Source organism: Agelaius phoeniceus, chromosome 3 (assembly GCF_051311805.1).
Source record: "Agelaius phoeniceus isolate bAgePho1 chromosome 3, bAgePho1.hap1, whole genome shotgun sequence".
Taxonomy (NCBI): domain Eukaryota; kingdom Metazoa; phylum Chordata; class Aves; order Passeriformes; family Icteridae; genus Agelaius; species Agelaius phoeniceus.
Window position 1 is genome coordinate 30430935 of NC_135267.1, and position 17030 is coordinate 30447964.

A 17030-nucleotide genomic window follows, 5' to 3' on the forward strand; every position below is an offset into this window, starting at 1 on the left:
TGAGACATCAAATCAAGAGTATATGAAAGCAAAAGATGCTTTTCTTTGTCATGTAGTCACAGATCAAGCTGAAAGTATGGATTATATTTTTAACTATGGTATATCAAATACTGTAAATATTTTGTATATTACTAGAAAGTGTACTAGTAAGATATGTGCACTTAAGGTGACAGTTATTAATACATCAAGCTGTTGTGTGTGGCTTCTGTAAAAATGCAAAAACAAAACAAATATTTCAAAAACAAGATTAATAGCCACTCCCTAAATTTTCATTTGTGTTTTTTGAATGTAACCCCAAGATAAACACTTCATTTTCATTTGGAAAATCACCACTGAATATGTAGTTGTATCTTTCCCTGAAATCTACTCATCTGTATGACAGAGGAATAGTGCACTGGCAGCAATTTGCAACTCAGAATACTAAGAAAGAAATGAAAGGCTACCTTATCTAGATGAAACTGTAGCGAAAAAATAATTATACTGATTATTGTTTTCAGTAGCAAGGCTTGTGATCACTAAGAAAATTCAGGGACGTCTCTAAAATTTAGCATCTTGGTCTTTTTTAAATCCTTCACAGAACTGAACACAAATTAAGTCAACTACTATTATTATAGTTATACTCTAATGAGAGTTTTCTATTTCCAGTTTGCAAAATATCTATTGTTTTTTAATATAATGTCTTGCAATTAATACCTTACCAATAGTATCTTGTGGTTGAATAGGTTCTGTGATTTCAGATGGATCACTGATGCCATTTTTATTTGCTGACAACACTCGGAAAACATATGGTTTTCCTTCTGCAAGGTCAAACACTGCATAGCGAGGAGATTTTACTGCAACCTGTGCATTGACTCTTTGCCAACTTCCACTGCCAACCATGGACTACAAAAAACAACAAAAAAGCCATGAATCATTTCTGTGAACTGTCAAAAATTGAACATATTGCTGTACTGCATCCTGTCATGAATTTATTTAAGAGCTATGACAGAAGGATCATTCTCAAATGCCTGACTTAAACATATGCAAATTCTCATTGCTGGTGCATTCCATTACTCTACAAAAAGATCTGAATATCTCACTGTCTCCTTGCCTGTCTTGACTTCAATACATGCACACTTGTACACACATCCAGCCTTCTTTTAAGGCTGTGACTGTCAACTGTGATTGGCCCCAAAGAATTACTTACATGTCCTGAAAAACTCACATGAACACCTAAAGGTTTGGAGTCAAGTGAACGAGCCCTAATCCAAACTCTGCAGAAGGGTAGGGAGGGAAATGCTACTTTACTCACAACTTTATTTATTCTGTTGAGTAAGGTCATGTCCCCTAAAAACATTCATCAAATAAGGTAATTACTTTTGTGTATTCTCAGGGAAGCAGCTGAGCTTATCATCACCACAACTGCACATGGAGGAGAGCCAGAAAATCAGTACTCTGAGAGAAACCTGCTGTCCATTCGATTTCCCACATAAACTGTTTAACCAAAAATTAGTCATGGAATCTTTCAGAAATTTCAGTAAAACCCAAGTGCCTAATAAATAGATTGAAGAAAATTTCCTTGGCACGTAGGTGCATAGAAATTTTGTTTATAAAATTTTGGAACAGAAAGTCTTGGAGCAAAATCTGATAGACTCTGTGAATTTCTTAGAGGAGGAAGACTCTGTGAATTTCTTAGAGGAAGAACAGTGTTTCATGGGTGCTTGGAAACTACCCTGTATATAATGACACCTACAATAGACTAATAATAATAATAATAATAATAATAATGTAAACAGCTGGAGTCTCTTCATCTAAATCTTTCTCAGAGGTACTGAACCCACCTAGTGTTCTCAACAAAAAAAAAAAAAAAGAAATATAACATCAATTTTCTTCGTAATAAAAAGCTGTAAAATATGAAATAAATAAGATTTTGCCATATATTTTACTTCTTGCCATGAAAAACATAAATTTCTTCTTTTCACAAAGAATCAGCATCTCATTTTGTTCTGTGGTTTGATATGATTTATCTGTTAAAAAAGTATTTAAAGAGAACATAGAAAATTCATTTCTATTTTGTGTCTTTTGAAAGCTTTACAAATACATTTTTATTCTTCAGGATGGAATCTTCTTTATTTAAAATAAAATAGTTAGAAACTGTTGTAAATTAACAGATGACAGTGGAAAGCAAAAAACAAACATTCACCTATGAACTGACTAAGCTGTTCATAGATATCAGTTATTTTTGCAAAAGTATTTTAGATTCAGGTATTAATTAGTACAATGAAGCTCTTTTTTCTAATAATAGCCTTTCTGTCCCCATTCTCACTTTCCTTCAGTAAATCTGATTTATAAATGGGACACTTTTTTCCATCATTGTCACTGCTGTGTACTGTTTCTGGAGCTATATAAATTTATTTGTATAAAACAAGCAGATAATCCATCTTTTCCAATTCATTCTTAGAATGAAATTCATCCAGCCAGGTGTAGGTGTCCACTCAATGGAAATCTACCTCTGAGCTTTTTATCTGGACTTTTCTGCATATTCTGGAACTAATAAGGTGTTTCCATGACAAGAGCTAGTTCAAAATCCTTATAACGATATCCTTGAAATTTATAGATAAGCAAAGACATATGTAAGTGGGAATAAATGCAAGAAAGGATTGTATTTTATTGCATAGAAAGAAAAACTAGATACTTATTTCTATGAAAATTTTCATTACTTCTTTTGAATCCATATGGCAGAATGGGAGAAATGGTCATGCTTGCTGGAAAATTATTAAATTATTAAATTATTATTAAATTTAACTAGTGAGTGGTGTTCACTTTGCATCAATTTGTTCAACATCCAGCAAGTAATGATGATGAAGAGTGTAGAAATGGCCTATGGAGTTCTTTTAAAGTGGAGGGGTTTTTTGTGTGTCTGAGAGGGAAAAGACAAGCTGGAGGGCTGCAAAAAGAGGAGTGTCATGAACAGAACAGCTGAGGAATAAATTGTGGAGGAATGTGCAGAATTTTAGATGCGCAAAGAAAAAATCTGGCATAGTAAGGGCCTGAGAAAAGGCTGTTACAATATTCATGGTGCAAATTGAACATGTGGCAGTTTAATTAAGAGGTTTAGTGTATGTGGACTGGTAAGAGGGTGCATGTACTAGAGGCATAATTCATAAAAACTAAGTATAGCTTGACCTGTGTTTTAGAGGTCAGGTATGAGGCCCATTTTACCTACAAGGAAAATTCTGAAACAAGTTGCTCCAACCCAATATAATTTAGAAACATGTTTCAGGGAGAGATTTATTTAAATTTTATTCACTTAGGTGGATGAAGAACAAACCTCTCCTACTGTGAACACTGAAGTCCCCTTTCAATTCAAAGGGAGGAGGAAGGCAGCCATGAAGAGTACCAGGGACCAGTGAACTTGAGACAGGCATCTGCCTCTTTGCTGACCTTACAGGAGATAAATTGGAAATGTCAGTGTATAGTAGACACTGCCATTAGCCTGCAAATAAGTGAGGATCAAATTATGAGTTACTGTTTATTCCTTGTTCTATCACAAAACTAACAGAAACTTCCCTTTTTTACAGAGATTGAAAACTTACAATTGTGCCTGATTGTGAAAACTATGGATGTTTCTTTTATTTATTTTCTTTTTTAACTCTTGCATACATAATTATTTGTTCCCATTTAGACAGCAGTGAGCAAATAGCATAGGGGAATCCTTTTCTCTGGTCCTTGAATTTCAATGCTCATTAAAACTTGCAGTAAGACATTTGATTATCCATGCTTCTCTAATATCCCACTTCCAAATCCTGGAAGACCACAGTTTTATTGCTCATTCTGCAGATCTGAAAATGGTTTGAGTGTAACAGCACACAGCAATAAAGCACCTTTCAACAGAACACCACTGTACAGTGCAGTACCTTCTCAATGAAATACGTCAGTGGCTCCCTGCCACGGGGAACAGGTGGATCCCAGCTCAGTACAACATATGTTTTGCTGATTTCTGAAGCATGTACATTGGTGGGAGGGCTTGGAATCTGAACATCCCCTGTAAGATTAATAAATGTAGCAAGTGTTAAACAGCAGATTAACTCCTGGGTCAGCATTCAGGGTACAGCTCATCTTTCTGATTCAACTTTCCCACCCTGCACTGCAATGTTCAGCTATTAGGGGCTGTGATATCAGCTGTGCAGTTCACCTGATCACTTCAATTAGATTTTGATAAATAAAACTTCAGTATTAATAGCTAGTTACTTACTCTTTCAGTAAAGGTCAAATGTGCTCCCTGAAACTCTTGTGCATTTGTCACACTTTTTTCTTTGATCACATTTGAATTACTTCAATCTCCTAGTAAAACCCTACTCACTATATGCCAACATTTTTTGATCAAAGACAGAAGTCAAAAGAGTTATTATGAGAAATTAGAATTTAAAAAAAATAGCTGGAAGAGAAGTACAATCAGAAAAGAAGCTTTAAAACAAAGAGAAAAGCAGGAAAAGGAGCAGAACCTATTAGCAATATATCCTATAACATAATGGCATTATCAGCTGTATAGTCTAAAGCATTTCTAAAATCTGTGAATCAGAGACATAAATATATGTCACCAGCCCTCTGACAGCTCTACCACACATTGTGACCTGATCAAACCCCTCTCCCCACTCACTCTGCAGAGTCACCAGCACTGTTAGAGCCAACCTGCCTACCCTGGGCCAGGTAGGAAGAATTCTGCTCAGCCTTTCATGGTCCTGCTCACTGACTGCAACATGAGAAAAAGCTGGTTCTGCTAACCAAGGGATTACAATGGGGTAAAACAGCACCAGATGGGAGAGTGACCTGTGATGGTCCTGTGATGGACCTCTACACAGACACAGCTACACAGCCCTGAAGAAGCTTCAACTTGGTAGTAGGTCAGAAGTAGCAACTCAGCAGGCACCTAAAAATTTTTTCTTTGTGGCTTGTGATAGAAAAATAAAAAAATCTTTGTTCTTTGAAGGTAATTTTTTCTACCTCTCAGGCTAAGAAAAGAGCATATATCCTCTAAATGTTTGTCTTTAAAAAAGAGAAAAATATTTCAGTAATAATCTCTAAATCATGGCAGTGATATTTTAAACTATTAGACATATCTGTAGAATGAATCAGACTCAAAATGTACACAAATACTATTTCATCATATCTAGTTACCAAATCACAACCAAACCTTTTTTAAAGCAAACTGATATATCCAATGAAAATTTATTTCTCACAATGCTTTCTATATTTGATTTCCTACAAATCTATTTTTTTCTCTCAGAAAATACATGAATCAGCTGAGTCTAAGATGAAATTGATGACATATACTCAAGATAATTAAAATAATCCTTCACAGCATTAAGACAAAAGGCTTCCAAGTGATTTCAGGTAACAAAATCTCAACATGTTTTCTTCCATTCTTGAAAAAACAAAAGCTTCCATACTTTGTAATGATATAACATGGTGGTACAGAATGGTTGCCAGAAAGGGATATCAGCCTGCACTAAAAAGGAAAACCATTTGTGATCTGTAAGATTGCTCTTTCAGAAATAGTCTCCAATCTTGCAGATGAAAGTAGTGATCTACATAAAAAACGATATTTCAATATTCATACTCTATTAAACATGAATATTCATGTGACAGAAATCCAAATATCATTATATATGACTATTCCAGAGTGGCCATTTACTGGACCTGATCATTCTAATCCTGAGAGCGGAAGAATGATCTGTGAAGCCAAACAAGACAATTACAATCCGATATTGTGATGTGCCTCTGATCCTGTAATACCCATATCAATTAATTTAGGGTACTATTATAAAAATAGAGGAACTTCATCTGTCCTGTCCATGCACTGGGAAAGCCATTTAATGTCTGATTCTCCTTCAAACTACATTTGTTCTCAGACACTTTTTTTTTTAATTTTGATCCAATGTAGTTAATAATTTTAGCAGTTTAAGTGTAAAGAAGGTCATTATTCTAGTATAAAAGCCTAATCATTCCATAGAGAAACAACCAAAACCAGAAAAAATTCAAACTTTATCTCAAAAGCGTCAGGGATCTCTCCAATTCTCCTGAGGAAAAACATTACTTAGTCTATAATTTTAACCTTAAGAAAAACCTCCATATTCAGGTAGATATATATTATTTAAAGAATTGATATAAATTGTGCAAGTTTTTATGAGAATGGCAATAACTTGCTCAAATAGTCAAAATCAGTCTAAAAAAAGCTATACTTAGCTCCCAGAAAGCTAGAAAGAGGGGAAATATGGGCAATCAAATGGGCAATCAAATTTTCAGCCATTTAAGTCAGCTTAGCACTAGTAAAAGCAAAAAGGTGAGAAAATGCTGTTGACATATAAAAGTTTTGCTGTTGAGAGTGTGATGTTCTCCACCTTTTTAGACCTCACTCCTCACTTGTGTTCTTTCAGCCTTGCAAGTCATAATGTAGCTTTATTTCTTAATATAGAGACTTTATCACTAGATGGATTTCTTTTCAATTTATGTTTCTAGCTATGATGCAAAATTACTGGAGAATAAACAGATGTAGTGAAATTGCAGAAATGCTACTTACCTTCAAGGTCATCCTTACTGATCACAATCTTTCTCCCTTCATCCACATGAACAACTGTCAATCAAAATATTCAATTAGTTTCTCAAACTAGTTCAATATATTTACAAATTTTGCAAATTATTGTTTGTCATGCATTCAAAAGCCTGTATACCTCTGTTTCTATAATGTTGTAATAAAATCTTTCCCCATATAGAGTCAACTTGAAGTCATATACTAGTTTATTCACTTTCCTAGGAAAACAGGGCTGGATAAGACAGTACTATTCAAAGATGTGCTAAAAAGCAAGAGCCATAGTCACAGTAGATGGATTTGAGGCAGATTAGTAATCAATTGTGTTGTGAAGTTCACTTTTGTTATAGGAATTAATCATAAAGCATACACACATACATAAAACACACGTAAAGGAAATCTGAGCATATTCAGCTCAGATTTTACAGGCAACACTGGGGCAGTGCTTTAAGGTATTCATAATTACTTTAATTCCCCTCTGACCAAAAGGAGGACATGAAACAGAAGGTGTGCAAGTACATGATATACAGAATCTGCACAGGTTTAGAACAAGGCTAAATCAATAAAACTACTCCCCAGGGTAAGCTGGCTTGCTCTATTCATGAAGAAGCTCTCATAACGCTACTTTGCAGTCTGTAGTGAGATATTCAATCAAAGGAAGAAATAAACTCTTCTCCTTAGGTTAGCTGGGCAAACAGAATCTTAATTTTTTTTTATTTTAAGAAGCCTTGGATAACCTACTTTGTGTTCTCTCCAGGTCAAGGGGGTCAAGCGCTGCCACTGGTTCGGAGGCTCGAGAAGGCCGGCTAATGCCAGCACTGTTCACTGCCCTCACACGGAATATGTAGGACCGTCCCTCTTGAAGACCAGTCACAGGATACTTGCAGATTTTCACAGGAGCATCATTGCACTGGACCCAGTTCTCCAGACCTACTTCACATCTTGGAATAGCAGAAGACAGCCTTTGTTAGTATCACCTCACAATAAATACTACCCACACCAAGCCAGAACCACAGAAGTCACCTTTGCTAGGCTGAGGAGCTAAACCATATACCTCATTAATGAAAGTCACATACTTTATACACTCTTCTCTGGTCAGAGATCCAATCCCCACTCCGTTCATATTTTTTTCATAATGCAAAGGTAATTTTTCTTCCATGGTTTTTGGCCTTTTCAAATCTATCTGCTTCCCTTCTGTTTGGTTCTTTTCCTTGCCATGTAAAGAATAAATTATTCACTTTCATTTTTAATATTCATCTCCACTGAACATGATGAATTTGCAAGATTCACCTAATGATTTTCATTTCTTCTTTGTCATATTTTCAAGTAAACTTTTGTGTCTTTCCCTCCCAAAATGACTGGGCCACAGAGTATAGGAGTCATCAAGAAGAAGAGTGATATTATCATACTGACTCCTCTGTGTGTACATATACAGTTTGTGTCCTACTAATATAAACTTTTGTGTAGAAGACTCTCTGTTGCCCTGACTGTACCAGAAAAAAGTCACGTCATGATCAAGAGCTCCTTGGCACTGCAGTGATACTAGCAATGTGTCAAATGGCACATCTGACTAGATTATACACAATTAGGTTAGATATTCCTATGATCTATGTACTGCCTAAATTGGATATAGATCGTAGAGTCCCCAGGTCTCAAGTTAATTTCCTCATACTGACTGCCATTCATAAACCTCTATTTTTCCAGTTATTCCCAGACAGTTATCTTTGAATTACACCAAATGACAGGGAAGCAAATAGCAATGAGCTGCAAATGTTGCTTTTAAGTGCACAGCAGTGTACATTATGAAATCATTTCAGTAAGGCTTTGCTGACTGACAGATTCAGACACTAAGGATCAGATGATCTGCTCTGGCTACAAGGAGCAAGCATTCACTTCAGTCAAAGAACAAAACATAGAAATCAGCACTTGGATCCCCTGCTCACCAGCTGCCTGCACTGAGCTGAAACCCCAGCAAAGTGCAAAGCTCACTGAAGGACAGAAGCCTGCCAGTCTGACTTAAACTGCCAACTCCCAGGAGTCCAGGCCTTGAACTCCTGATGTACTACATTTAAGAAAGAAATAAAAACATAATGTAATAACTCCTAGGTTTCAGCTTTTGCAGTATAGAGATTAAAGAGGCTAAATCTAATTCAAGATGCCCATGGACTCTAGCTTTTATAAATTAAATACTGTCAGGGCTCATTCTCTGATGTGCCCACATCCATACTATTGAATGTTTTAAGCGTATGATAAAATGTGTCTGCCTGCAAATATTACTTGGAATGGCCTCCAGCCCCTGTTAATTCCCAGACTATGCCCAGAATTGCCTGTGAAAGTACTAAATCATCTGGGCCAAAAGTTTGCCAGGGAACAATCTTGTAATTTAACACAGAGTGTAACTGAATTCCAGTGCCAAGTGTCTGTAAAAATATGTCCAAAGAACACACACATTGAAAAGATATAATGGTATTTTTTTCTCTTCAGTATAAACATATTTCTGGCAATTAACAAAATCAAATAAATGTTAAGATTTACATACTTGTCAACAAAATATCCAATAACAGGGCTCTCACTGGTTGTATTCGGTGGTTTCCAGGTAACAATAACATAGTCTCTGTTAGCATCATGGCATTTAACATCCATTGGTGCCCCTGGTGCTCCTGCGATCAATGCATCAGCATCTGGACCACAAATTAAAATAAATTGGTTTTGACTCCAACCCTTCTGATATACATCAAAAAGTCAAAGGGAATACTTGCAGTTCATTGTGCTACTTGTTTATATGAATGGAAGCCCAAACATTTCATGATGTACTAATTCACTGCAATAATGATTCACAACCATATTGTCTATATTTTTATACAGACAAAATGTTCAAGGATATTTTTGAGAACAGAAAAGCTTTTTAGGAACCAAACACTTCTTGTTTTTCATGAGAATTAAAAGCTTAACCCACCCATGTGTTTTTGATGCTCTGTCACACTGAAAGCTGTGACTCAGTGTGTTACCAATCAGACCAAAGTACTCAATAAAAAACATGCAGATTAGGAAAAAAATATCTTAAAGAATGAAAAATTTGCAAACTCCTGGAATATTTATAATGCTATGTTTTATTTAGAGTCCTAAATGCCACCTTTAAGACAACCTTTTGCGGCTTCATTTTGACAGATATTGACTAATCTGAACCCACAACTCCTAATGAAATCTCTTAACAGGTAAAGTTCTCTCCCTTCAAATGAAGATTTCTATAACAAAAAAATACCCTGTAGAGAGTCTAAATTTATAGAGTCTAAACCCAATCAGTTGTGAAGTAGTTCATGCTCAGTATCAGATCACAGCCTTCATGAAAAAAGGCAAGAGAATGGCCAACAGACAACACTAGAGACTCCAGAGGACATAGCACAAGGCCAGGGTCCTGGGCATGCAAAGGCATCACATATAGTATAAAATAGACAAGAGAGATGCCTAAGATTTACCCATCACTACAACAAAAACTTCTAAGAAAGTTTTTTATATATTAGTGGGTGTTTTTCACCTGAATAATGTCTTTTGTGGAATGTAACCTGGACAGAAATAGCTTTAGCAAATTGATCTCATTTTCCTAATGAGATCAGGATGCCAGAGTGGCTTGTTCATACTGCAAAGCTGATGAAGCCCTTGCACTACTCCTGTGAGGAAGTTGGATTTCAGACCTCTGAAAAAGACATTCCCTACCTGTACCCCACACAAACTGTCTGGATGACAGTCCCACAAGGCACATATATTCTAATATGTTTCCAAGAAGAACAAGGTTTAAAATTAATAGAGCTACAGTGGCCTCAGTGGGGATGTTCCAGTTTGCCCATATCAAGGATATTGTCCAATGTGTTTAAGAGAGTGAAAGAACTGCTCTACCAGAAATATTTTTATCTTTCAAATAAAAAATATAAAACTAAATACTAAATTCTGCTCACAGGTACATGTAGAAGTTAATCTTTACTTCACTGAGAGCTGTGCATGGAAATGTGATGAAAAATTCTGACCTTTATTCTATTTTAAAACATTTACCTCCTTTTATCTATGTCTTTTGTGAAAACTGTATTTCTTCAGTCAGATAGTTTCTTACTTTGTTTCTTTTCTCTGGTTAATGACATGACTATGACTGGTACAGTGGTGGGAATATTTCTTTTGCTTTCTCCTGCATGTATCCCTAAGACCAGGCACAAGGTACAAGAATGCCCAACAAGGCTCATTCCCAATGTCCAATCTCTAAAGCCAAAACCATTACAGTGAGAACTGATTGTATGCAAAGATGTTTATTTCCTACCAGGAAAGGAGGTGAAAAATAAAGAAATAAGTTGTTTCTTCACAAGTATGGTTTCTCTGGTTCTCCAGGAAACAAAATGTCCTCAGGAGCATGCTCCTCTTGAAGCTCCCCATTCATGTAAGGTGACTGAGTTTTAGTACAGACTACTATATACAAACGAAATTACTATGAAATTCCACAGGGCTAAATTTCTTTCATACTTCAGTTATTACACGGGATTTTTTCATAAAACTAAACCGTATAATGTTTTTTAATTTCTCCTCAAGAACCAGATTAAAAGTTTACCTCTTACAAACAGGTATGCACTGCATTCACTGATTCCACCTCTTGAAACCATGCGCAGGGTGTATAAACCTTCATCATCTTTGTTCAGATGAGTAAAGGAAAGAGCTGCCTGGCCTTCTCCAAAATACAGCTGTGTCCACTTGGAATCCTTTAGCAGCACATCTGGAAGAGAAGACCCATCAGACACATTATTGTGCTGCTAGAACAACCTTCATCCTAGTGCAGTTCTCTGCCAGCCTGGGACACAAACTAATATTTATGCCAGTTTTATTCAGAATTATAGTGCTTTGGATGCCATGAAAACTCTACAGAGAGTAAGTTGTATTTCTCTAAAATTATTTGACCAGTGACTTTTAGAGAACATGAGGTCTAGTAATATATTATGCAGTGCCAAACACAAAATTCCTATCACTATTCTTTTTAATACACTGAGAGACAAAAATGTTACTCACATTTAGAAATACTAACATGAAAACCTGCCATACCCTATAATGAATGCAGGGTAGGACCTTGTTTCATTTTTAATAAGTTTTGCTTACTGTTCAGGTCAAATGCCAGTTTACTCAATTTTTCTTCCAAATTTAAAAAAACAGATTTCAATTTAATCTGAAAACTGCAATAAATATACACCAAACTTTGATCTTCAAGGCATGCCTGTTGAACATTGAATTAAATTAAATTTAAACCTCTCAAAAGTGAGAGGTGGTGACCCATGATTAATGCACATTAATCTGATTACCTAGTGAAACCAGAGCAAAAAGTGAACAGGATGCTTTATGCTAGGCAAGGGGCTTTCTCCTGTCATCCTTTTAAATAACTGATTGGATTATTTTTGATTTTTAACTCCCTAAGGCCAATCACATGCAAATTTATTGTAATCAATGCAGCAGAACTGTATTTAAAAGATCTGAATATCTATGAATGTTCATTATTCTACAGCTTAAATAGATTTTGGAGCTGACACTCAAACATCTGCAAAGGAATCAGTGTTCTCACCTACCAGCTGAGTTTCATAAGCAGGTATAAAACATGACACACATTCCAATAACAAAGCATGTGCAAGACACAAGCTACTAAATCTTACAGCAGTAAATTGCATAATCAGCTAAGCATGTAGTGCTTATGAGAAGCACACAAACTAAATTCAATCAGATTCCTTCCCATGAGATCCTTACCTAGAAAACCTGAGTGTCCCCTTTCTGTCATGCCTGCCACAATGGTACTCAGACTTGTGTAGAGAGACATGATGTACTTTAAATTAAATCAGAAAATATCTTCACCTAGAAACTTTAACCAATGCATGAGCTCTGCAGAAAATCCTAAGCATAAAAATATTGATTAACCAGCATCTCTGAAAAGCTGGTCACTTATTTAGACTCAAAGTTTCAGTGGATTGGTAGCCACCATTGTTTGAGTATATAGAAATTGTAGGCAAGCCTGTAATGCTACTAAGGCCAGAATCACCCATTTCCATTCTTTAAGTGTACTGATAGCACAAATTGAGGAGGCAGTTGTGTTTGGTAAGGGCAGAAAAACTTCTCTTCCCCACACAAGGCCAAAGATTCACCAGAAATTAACAGAAGCCTGCTTTTTTTAATGCAGTCTGGATGAATGACTTTGTAGGCAAGACAATTAGAAGAAAGTTTGGACATATTTAAAAGTTCCAATAGAACAAGTATCCATAAGCCTGCCACCACAATAATATCACAAATACAAGTTCTCACTCTTCACAGTCTGTTCGTGTGTTGTGCTCTATTATTTTTCCCAGAATTTACGTGCAGAAGACTAATCCTCAGAAGCAGCATGTCTCAAACCTCAGATGCTGTTTATAATATGTAAGATAATTTTCCTTATACATGTCTTTGATTAAAATTCATACAAAGAGCGGGGAACTACTATATACTGAAATTTATTTTCATCGTGTATTTTTTGTTCTGCTGAAATTTTAGCTAGATTCTTCACTCCATGATTTTTCCTCATGAAATCAATTATTTTATTCTAGATTACAATATAAATAGCTGCAGAATGCTGGTACATAAAGCTTTATAGTGTTTATATTACATTAGAGATCAATAATGGAAAATTCCTATTATCAGCTGAAGTCATGTCCAGATTAGATATACATTCCTGAGGCATTATTTGGATTTTGTTCTTTCAGTATCTTGACTGGTTCTTTCAGTATCCTAAATTGCTCTAAGTGGGCCATGAATAATAGACATCATATTCATGTTTGTGAAATCCCAGATCAATTCAGAGGATTTCACTGAGCTGACTTATATGCCCCTAGGAGTCTACTAGATACCCTCAGTAAGGCTCACTAGTGTGAACATTATTTATACTAGATAAACACATACCTCTCCTGTGTATAATTATAAGTAAATCATACATATCCATCTCAGGGCTTTAGTTGCTATTATTTGATTAACACAAACTGAAAAATTTTAGGAAGAGTACCATTAGAATGCGTGAAATAGAAGCCTCTCTGAGTCCCTCAGAGAGAGAAAGGAAGGCAGTGATTGAATTGGAACCTTTAGAGAAACTGGAATATATTAAACCACACAGACATGAAGTAGGAGTGTAAGTTTCAGTTTTAAGTAGAAATATATCTTAAGTGCCTTAAGGGACTGTGTTAGCTAGTAAAAAGCCCTGAAGCCTAGTTCAGGGCTAAAGTTCAGTAGTGTTACTTTTCAGAAAATTAACTTAGCTCCAGACATAATGAAAACATAGCAGAACATTGCTTGCATTTCTAGATAGAACAGATTTGCATGAACAGAGAGAACTATGTGTGTAGATTTTGTGTAAGAACTGACACTACTTCCACACATTAGAATTAAGCTCGGACAGGTGAAGGAAGAATGCTTTAGAATGGTGTTTTTAGTTGATTGGATGATTTATGAATAAAATCCCCCTGTATTGGGATGAAAAGGAGGTGGTAGTAACTTCTGCTAGCTGCTACTGCTTCTGCTGCTTCTGCTTGGAACATTGGGACTGTTCCAAGTGCTTCTGCTTGGAACATTGGGACTTCTATGCCAGAATGCTTGTAGCACAGACTTGGATACTCTCAACTCTTCGCCTTCGAGGCTGATGTATTCATGCAATAAACAACTTCACAACAACCAACAATGGCTCCTGTCTCTTTGAAGACCCAAGACATAATTCAACAGAGCACAGTCTTAATGCAAGAGTAGAATTAAATATTACCTCTCTAAAGAACCAGAATGTCTTAAACACATGAGGTTGGACAAGTTATTAACTTCTCATTGCTAATATTTATGCATTGCCTCCAGCTCTCAAGGGACTCAACACAGGGAACTGTAGCGCATAACAAAGGTTTGTAACACATGAATTCCTGCTGTGTTTGGGAAAAAGTTCTGCCAGTTAATGCACCTGTTTACCTCTTGGAAATATTGTGATCCACGTACTTGTAATGAAGGAAAAATCTAAGCTTGTTTGTAACATCCTATTTCACAGAAGTAGAATAATGGGATGAACACCTATCTGACTCCCTACCAAAAATCTATTGGCTTAAAACAAAACAAGTTTTCATCTCAGGTTTTCACAAGGACTTATTAGGTTAAATAAAGGGAAAAACAAAGAACATAGTATTGTTACATATCAAGAAGGAATTATCTCGTCATTATGAAAGAACAAAGAGAAAGGGTCATGAGCTTTGGTTCATAGTGCAAGAAAATTTCATGTCCAATGAAAAGTGGAACTGTACATTCCTTGAAAATTAGAAGTTCTTCTTAGCTGCAGTTTCAAATTTAGAATTTGATAGATTTGTCACCTTGTGAAACTGCACCCAGTAAGACACAAAGCAAAGGTACCCTTAAAAATGATGGTTCATCTGAGAGTGAAGTAAGAGATTTTTTTTTAGTTATTAAAAATCCTGAAGCATATAGCAAAATTCCTTTATCTTTCAGTGGGAACAGAATCTGAATTAAAGTATCAGCCGTAGATTTTGGTTATTCAAACATAAAAAGTCATTTTTATTATCTCATATTTTTACTTTAGTGACATCTAATATCTCATCACAAGGAAGTATCCACAATGATAGAAAAATAGGAATAAAAAATTAAGTAGTAGTTTGATCCCTGAAGAATCAGTTGTGAATCTATGTAAAACCATGATGTACATGAAACAAAAGGCATAAAAAGCAGTCACAAAATCATTCTTTTTCTGATTTTTGTAATCTTGAATTTTCTTGACTGCCTTATTAATCTTACTGTTATTTCTTAGTTTTTTTGTCCATTATGGAAGTTTTTGCCAATATTTTTGGGACCAGTCCAAACACCAGTCTTGGAAGTCCACCATTCTCAAATGTGGTCCCTTTGGGGAAAGGTCTAACCATTCAAAAATAACTAAGGCTTTCCTTAATCCCTCAGGTACAATAATTACTTTACAATTACTTTACACAGATTGTGGTTGGTGAAAAGTGGTGGGATAAATATCTACAACAGGATGCTATCCTAAGCTCTAAGTAGCTAGTTTTATGTTTCAAAACCCTTCTTTGCTGCAGTGAACAAACAGTACTCATCCAGGATTTGTGTACCAGTCACCCCAGTATATGATAAGTTTAGTGATGTTATTTTGAGTGCTTCATGGTAAGACTGTTTCACCTGGCATAAAATAAGTTTTCACAGACAAAAGAGACAAGGAAGAAACCTACTAACATGGCACATAAACAGCAGAGCAAACATATGCATATCAGGCCTGGCTACTATAAGTGTTGCCTAACCATTGATGTGATTTTAATATAAAATTCACAACAAATGCTGGAGCAAGATTAAAGTGGAGAGCCATACCTCATTCAGTACTTCAAACTTTACTGCCCTGTGAGTACCCTTCAGCTGAGTGGTCACAGTATTCAACTATGAGTCATTGTGAAATTTAAGAACTGGCTTTGGATCTCTTCCAAGTAAATGTTCTAACTATTGTACTATCACAATATGAGGTTACCTCCTGCTGCTATCAATGTGGGCTCAAAAAATGTTGACCAAGTCACTTAATTGAGAGTGCAGGACTATAAATTCTAACTAGAGATATTTCTTTTTCTCTATTCCAAATTTAATTCTGAGAATATAACGCTCTAAACCTGACCTGTATCCTCAATGTCTCCTCCAGCATTTTCCAGGTAGATTCTATTCAATGTAATAACTTACCATCTCTATACCACTCAGCACGAGGTCGTAGTCTTTTCAACTCTGGAGTGATCAACATAGAACACTTCAAGGTCAGTGTTTCACCTTCAGTTGCAAAAGTGACTCCAAACTTCTCCAGAAACTGGACATCAATGTGGGTGAAGCAAACATCGTGTGACAGGGGCACTATGCATGAGAAAATGAAAGGGTTCTTGAGTACAAGTAAATTGTACTTGGCACAGATTAGTGTCTGATCTGAGCAGGAGATGGGAGTTTTCTGTTATTTTGTATGCTGATCTAGAAATTCAACTGGGAAAGCAAGAGCATCTGGACAGCTCCTACTGTAACTCAATGCTTAGAAAGCAAAGTCAGAAGAAGCAAGTTTTATCCAGTTTTCTAATCTGTGAAACATTGCCCTGACAAAAGGACATAAATTATCTAAGCAAATAGAAAAAAAAGGCTTACAGTGGAAGGGCATTATCGCAGCTGGGTGAGGCTCTTCCTCCTCTCTGAACCCTATGAATAAACATAGAAGAAATATTCAATGACATGAGCATTATATTTATTTACTGTTTTAAATATGAAGTAGGACTTACTTCGCACAATCACAGCACAATTAGTTGATGCCTGACCATGGACGTTTGTTGCAACTGCTGAATATGTTGCAGAATCATCAAAGTCAGCTCTGAAAAGGGGAAGGAGAAAAACAGATATCTCTTTATGCAAAGAA

General features: G+C 35.9%; 1 protein-coding gene across 1 annotated transcript in view; it reads right to left on the reverse strand.

The window, feature by feature from the left end:
* MYOM2 (myomesin 2) overlaps positions 1–17030 on the reverse strand; it is a 71506-nt gene that overhangs the window by 38269 nt on the left and 16207 nt on the right. The window contains exons 7-15 of the mRNA XM_054629722.2: positions 16897–16985; positions 16766–16816; positions 16322–16486; positions 11160–11321; positions 9108–9249; positions 7310–7509; positions 6560–6613; positions 3897–4024; positions 699–882 (exon numbers count right to left, since the gene is read on the reverse strand). Of these exons, the coding sequence (XP_054485697.2) occupies positions 699–882; positions 3897–4024; positions 6560–6613; positions 7310–7509; positions 9108–9249; positions 11160–11321; positions 16322–16486; positions 16766–16816; positions 16897–16985 (1175 nt within the window). The remainder of the gene's footprint in view (positions 1–698; positions 883–3896; positions 4025–6559; positions 6614–7309; positions 7510–9107; positions 9250–11159; positions 11322–16321; positions 16487–16765; positions 16817–16896; positions 16986–17030) is intronic.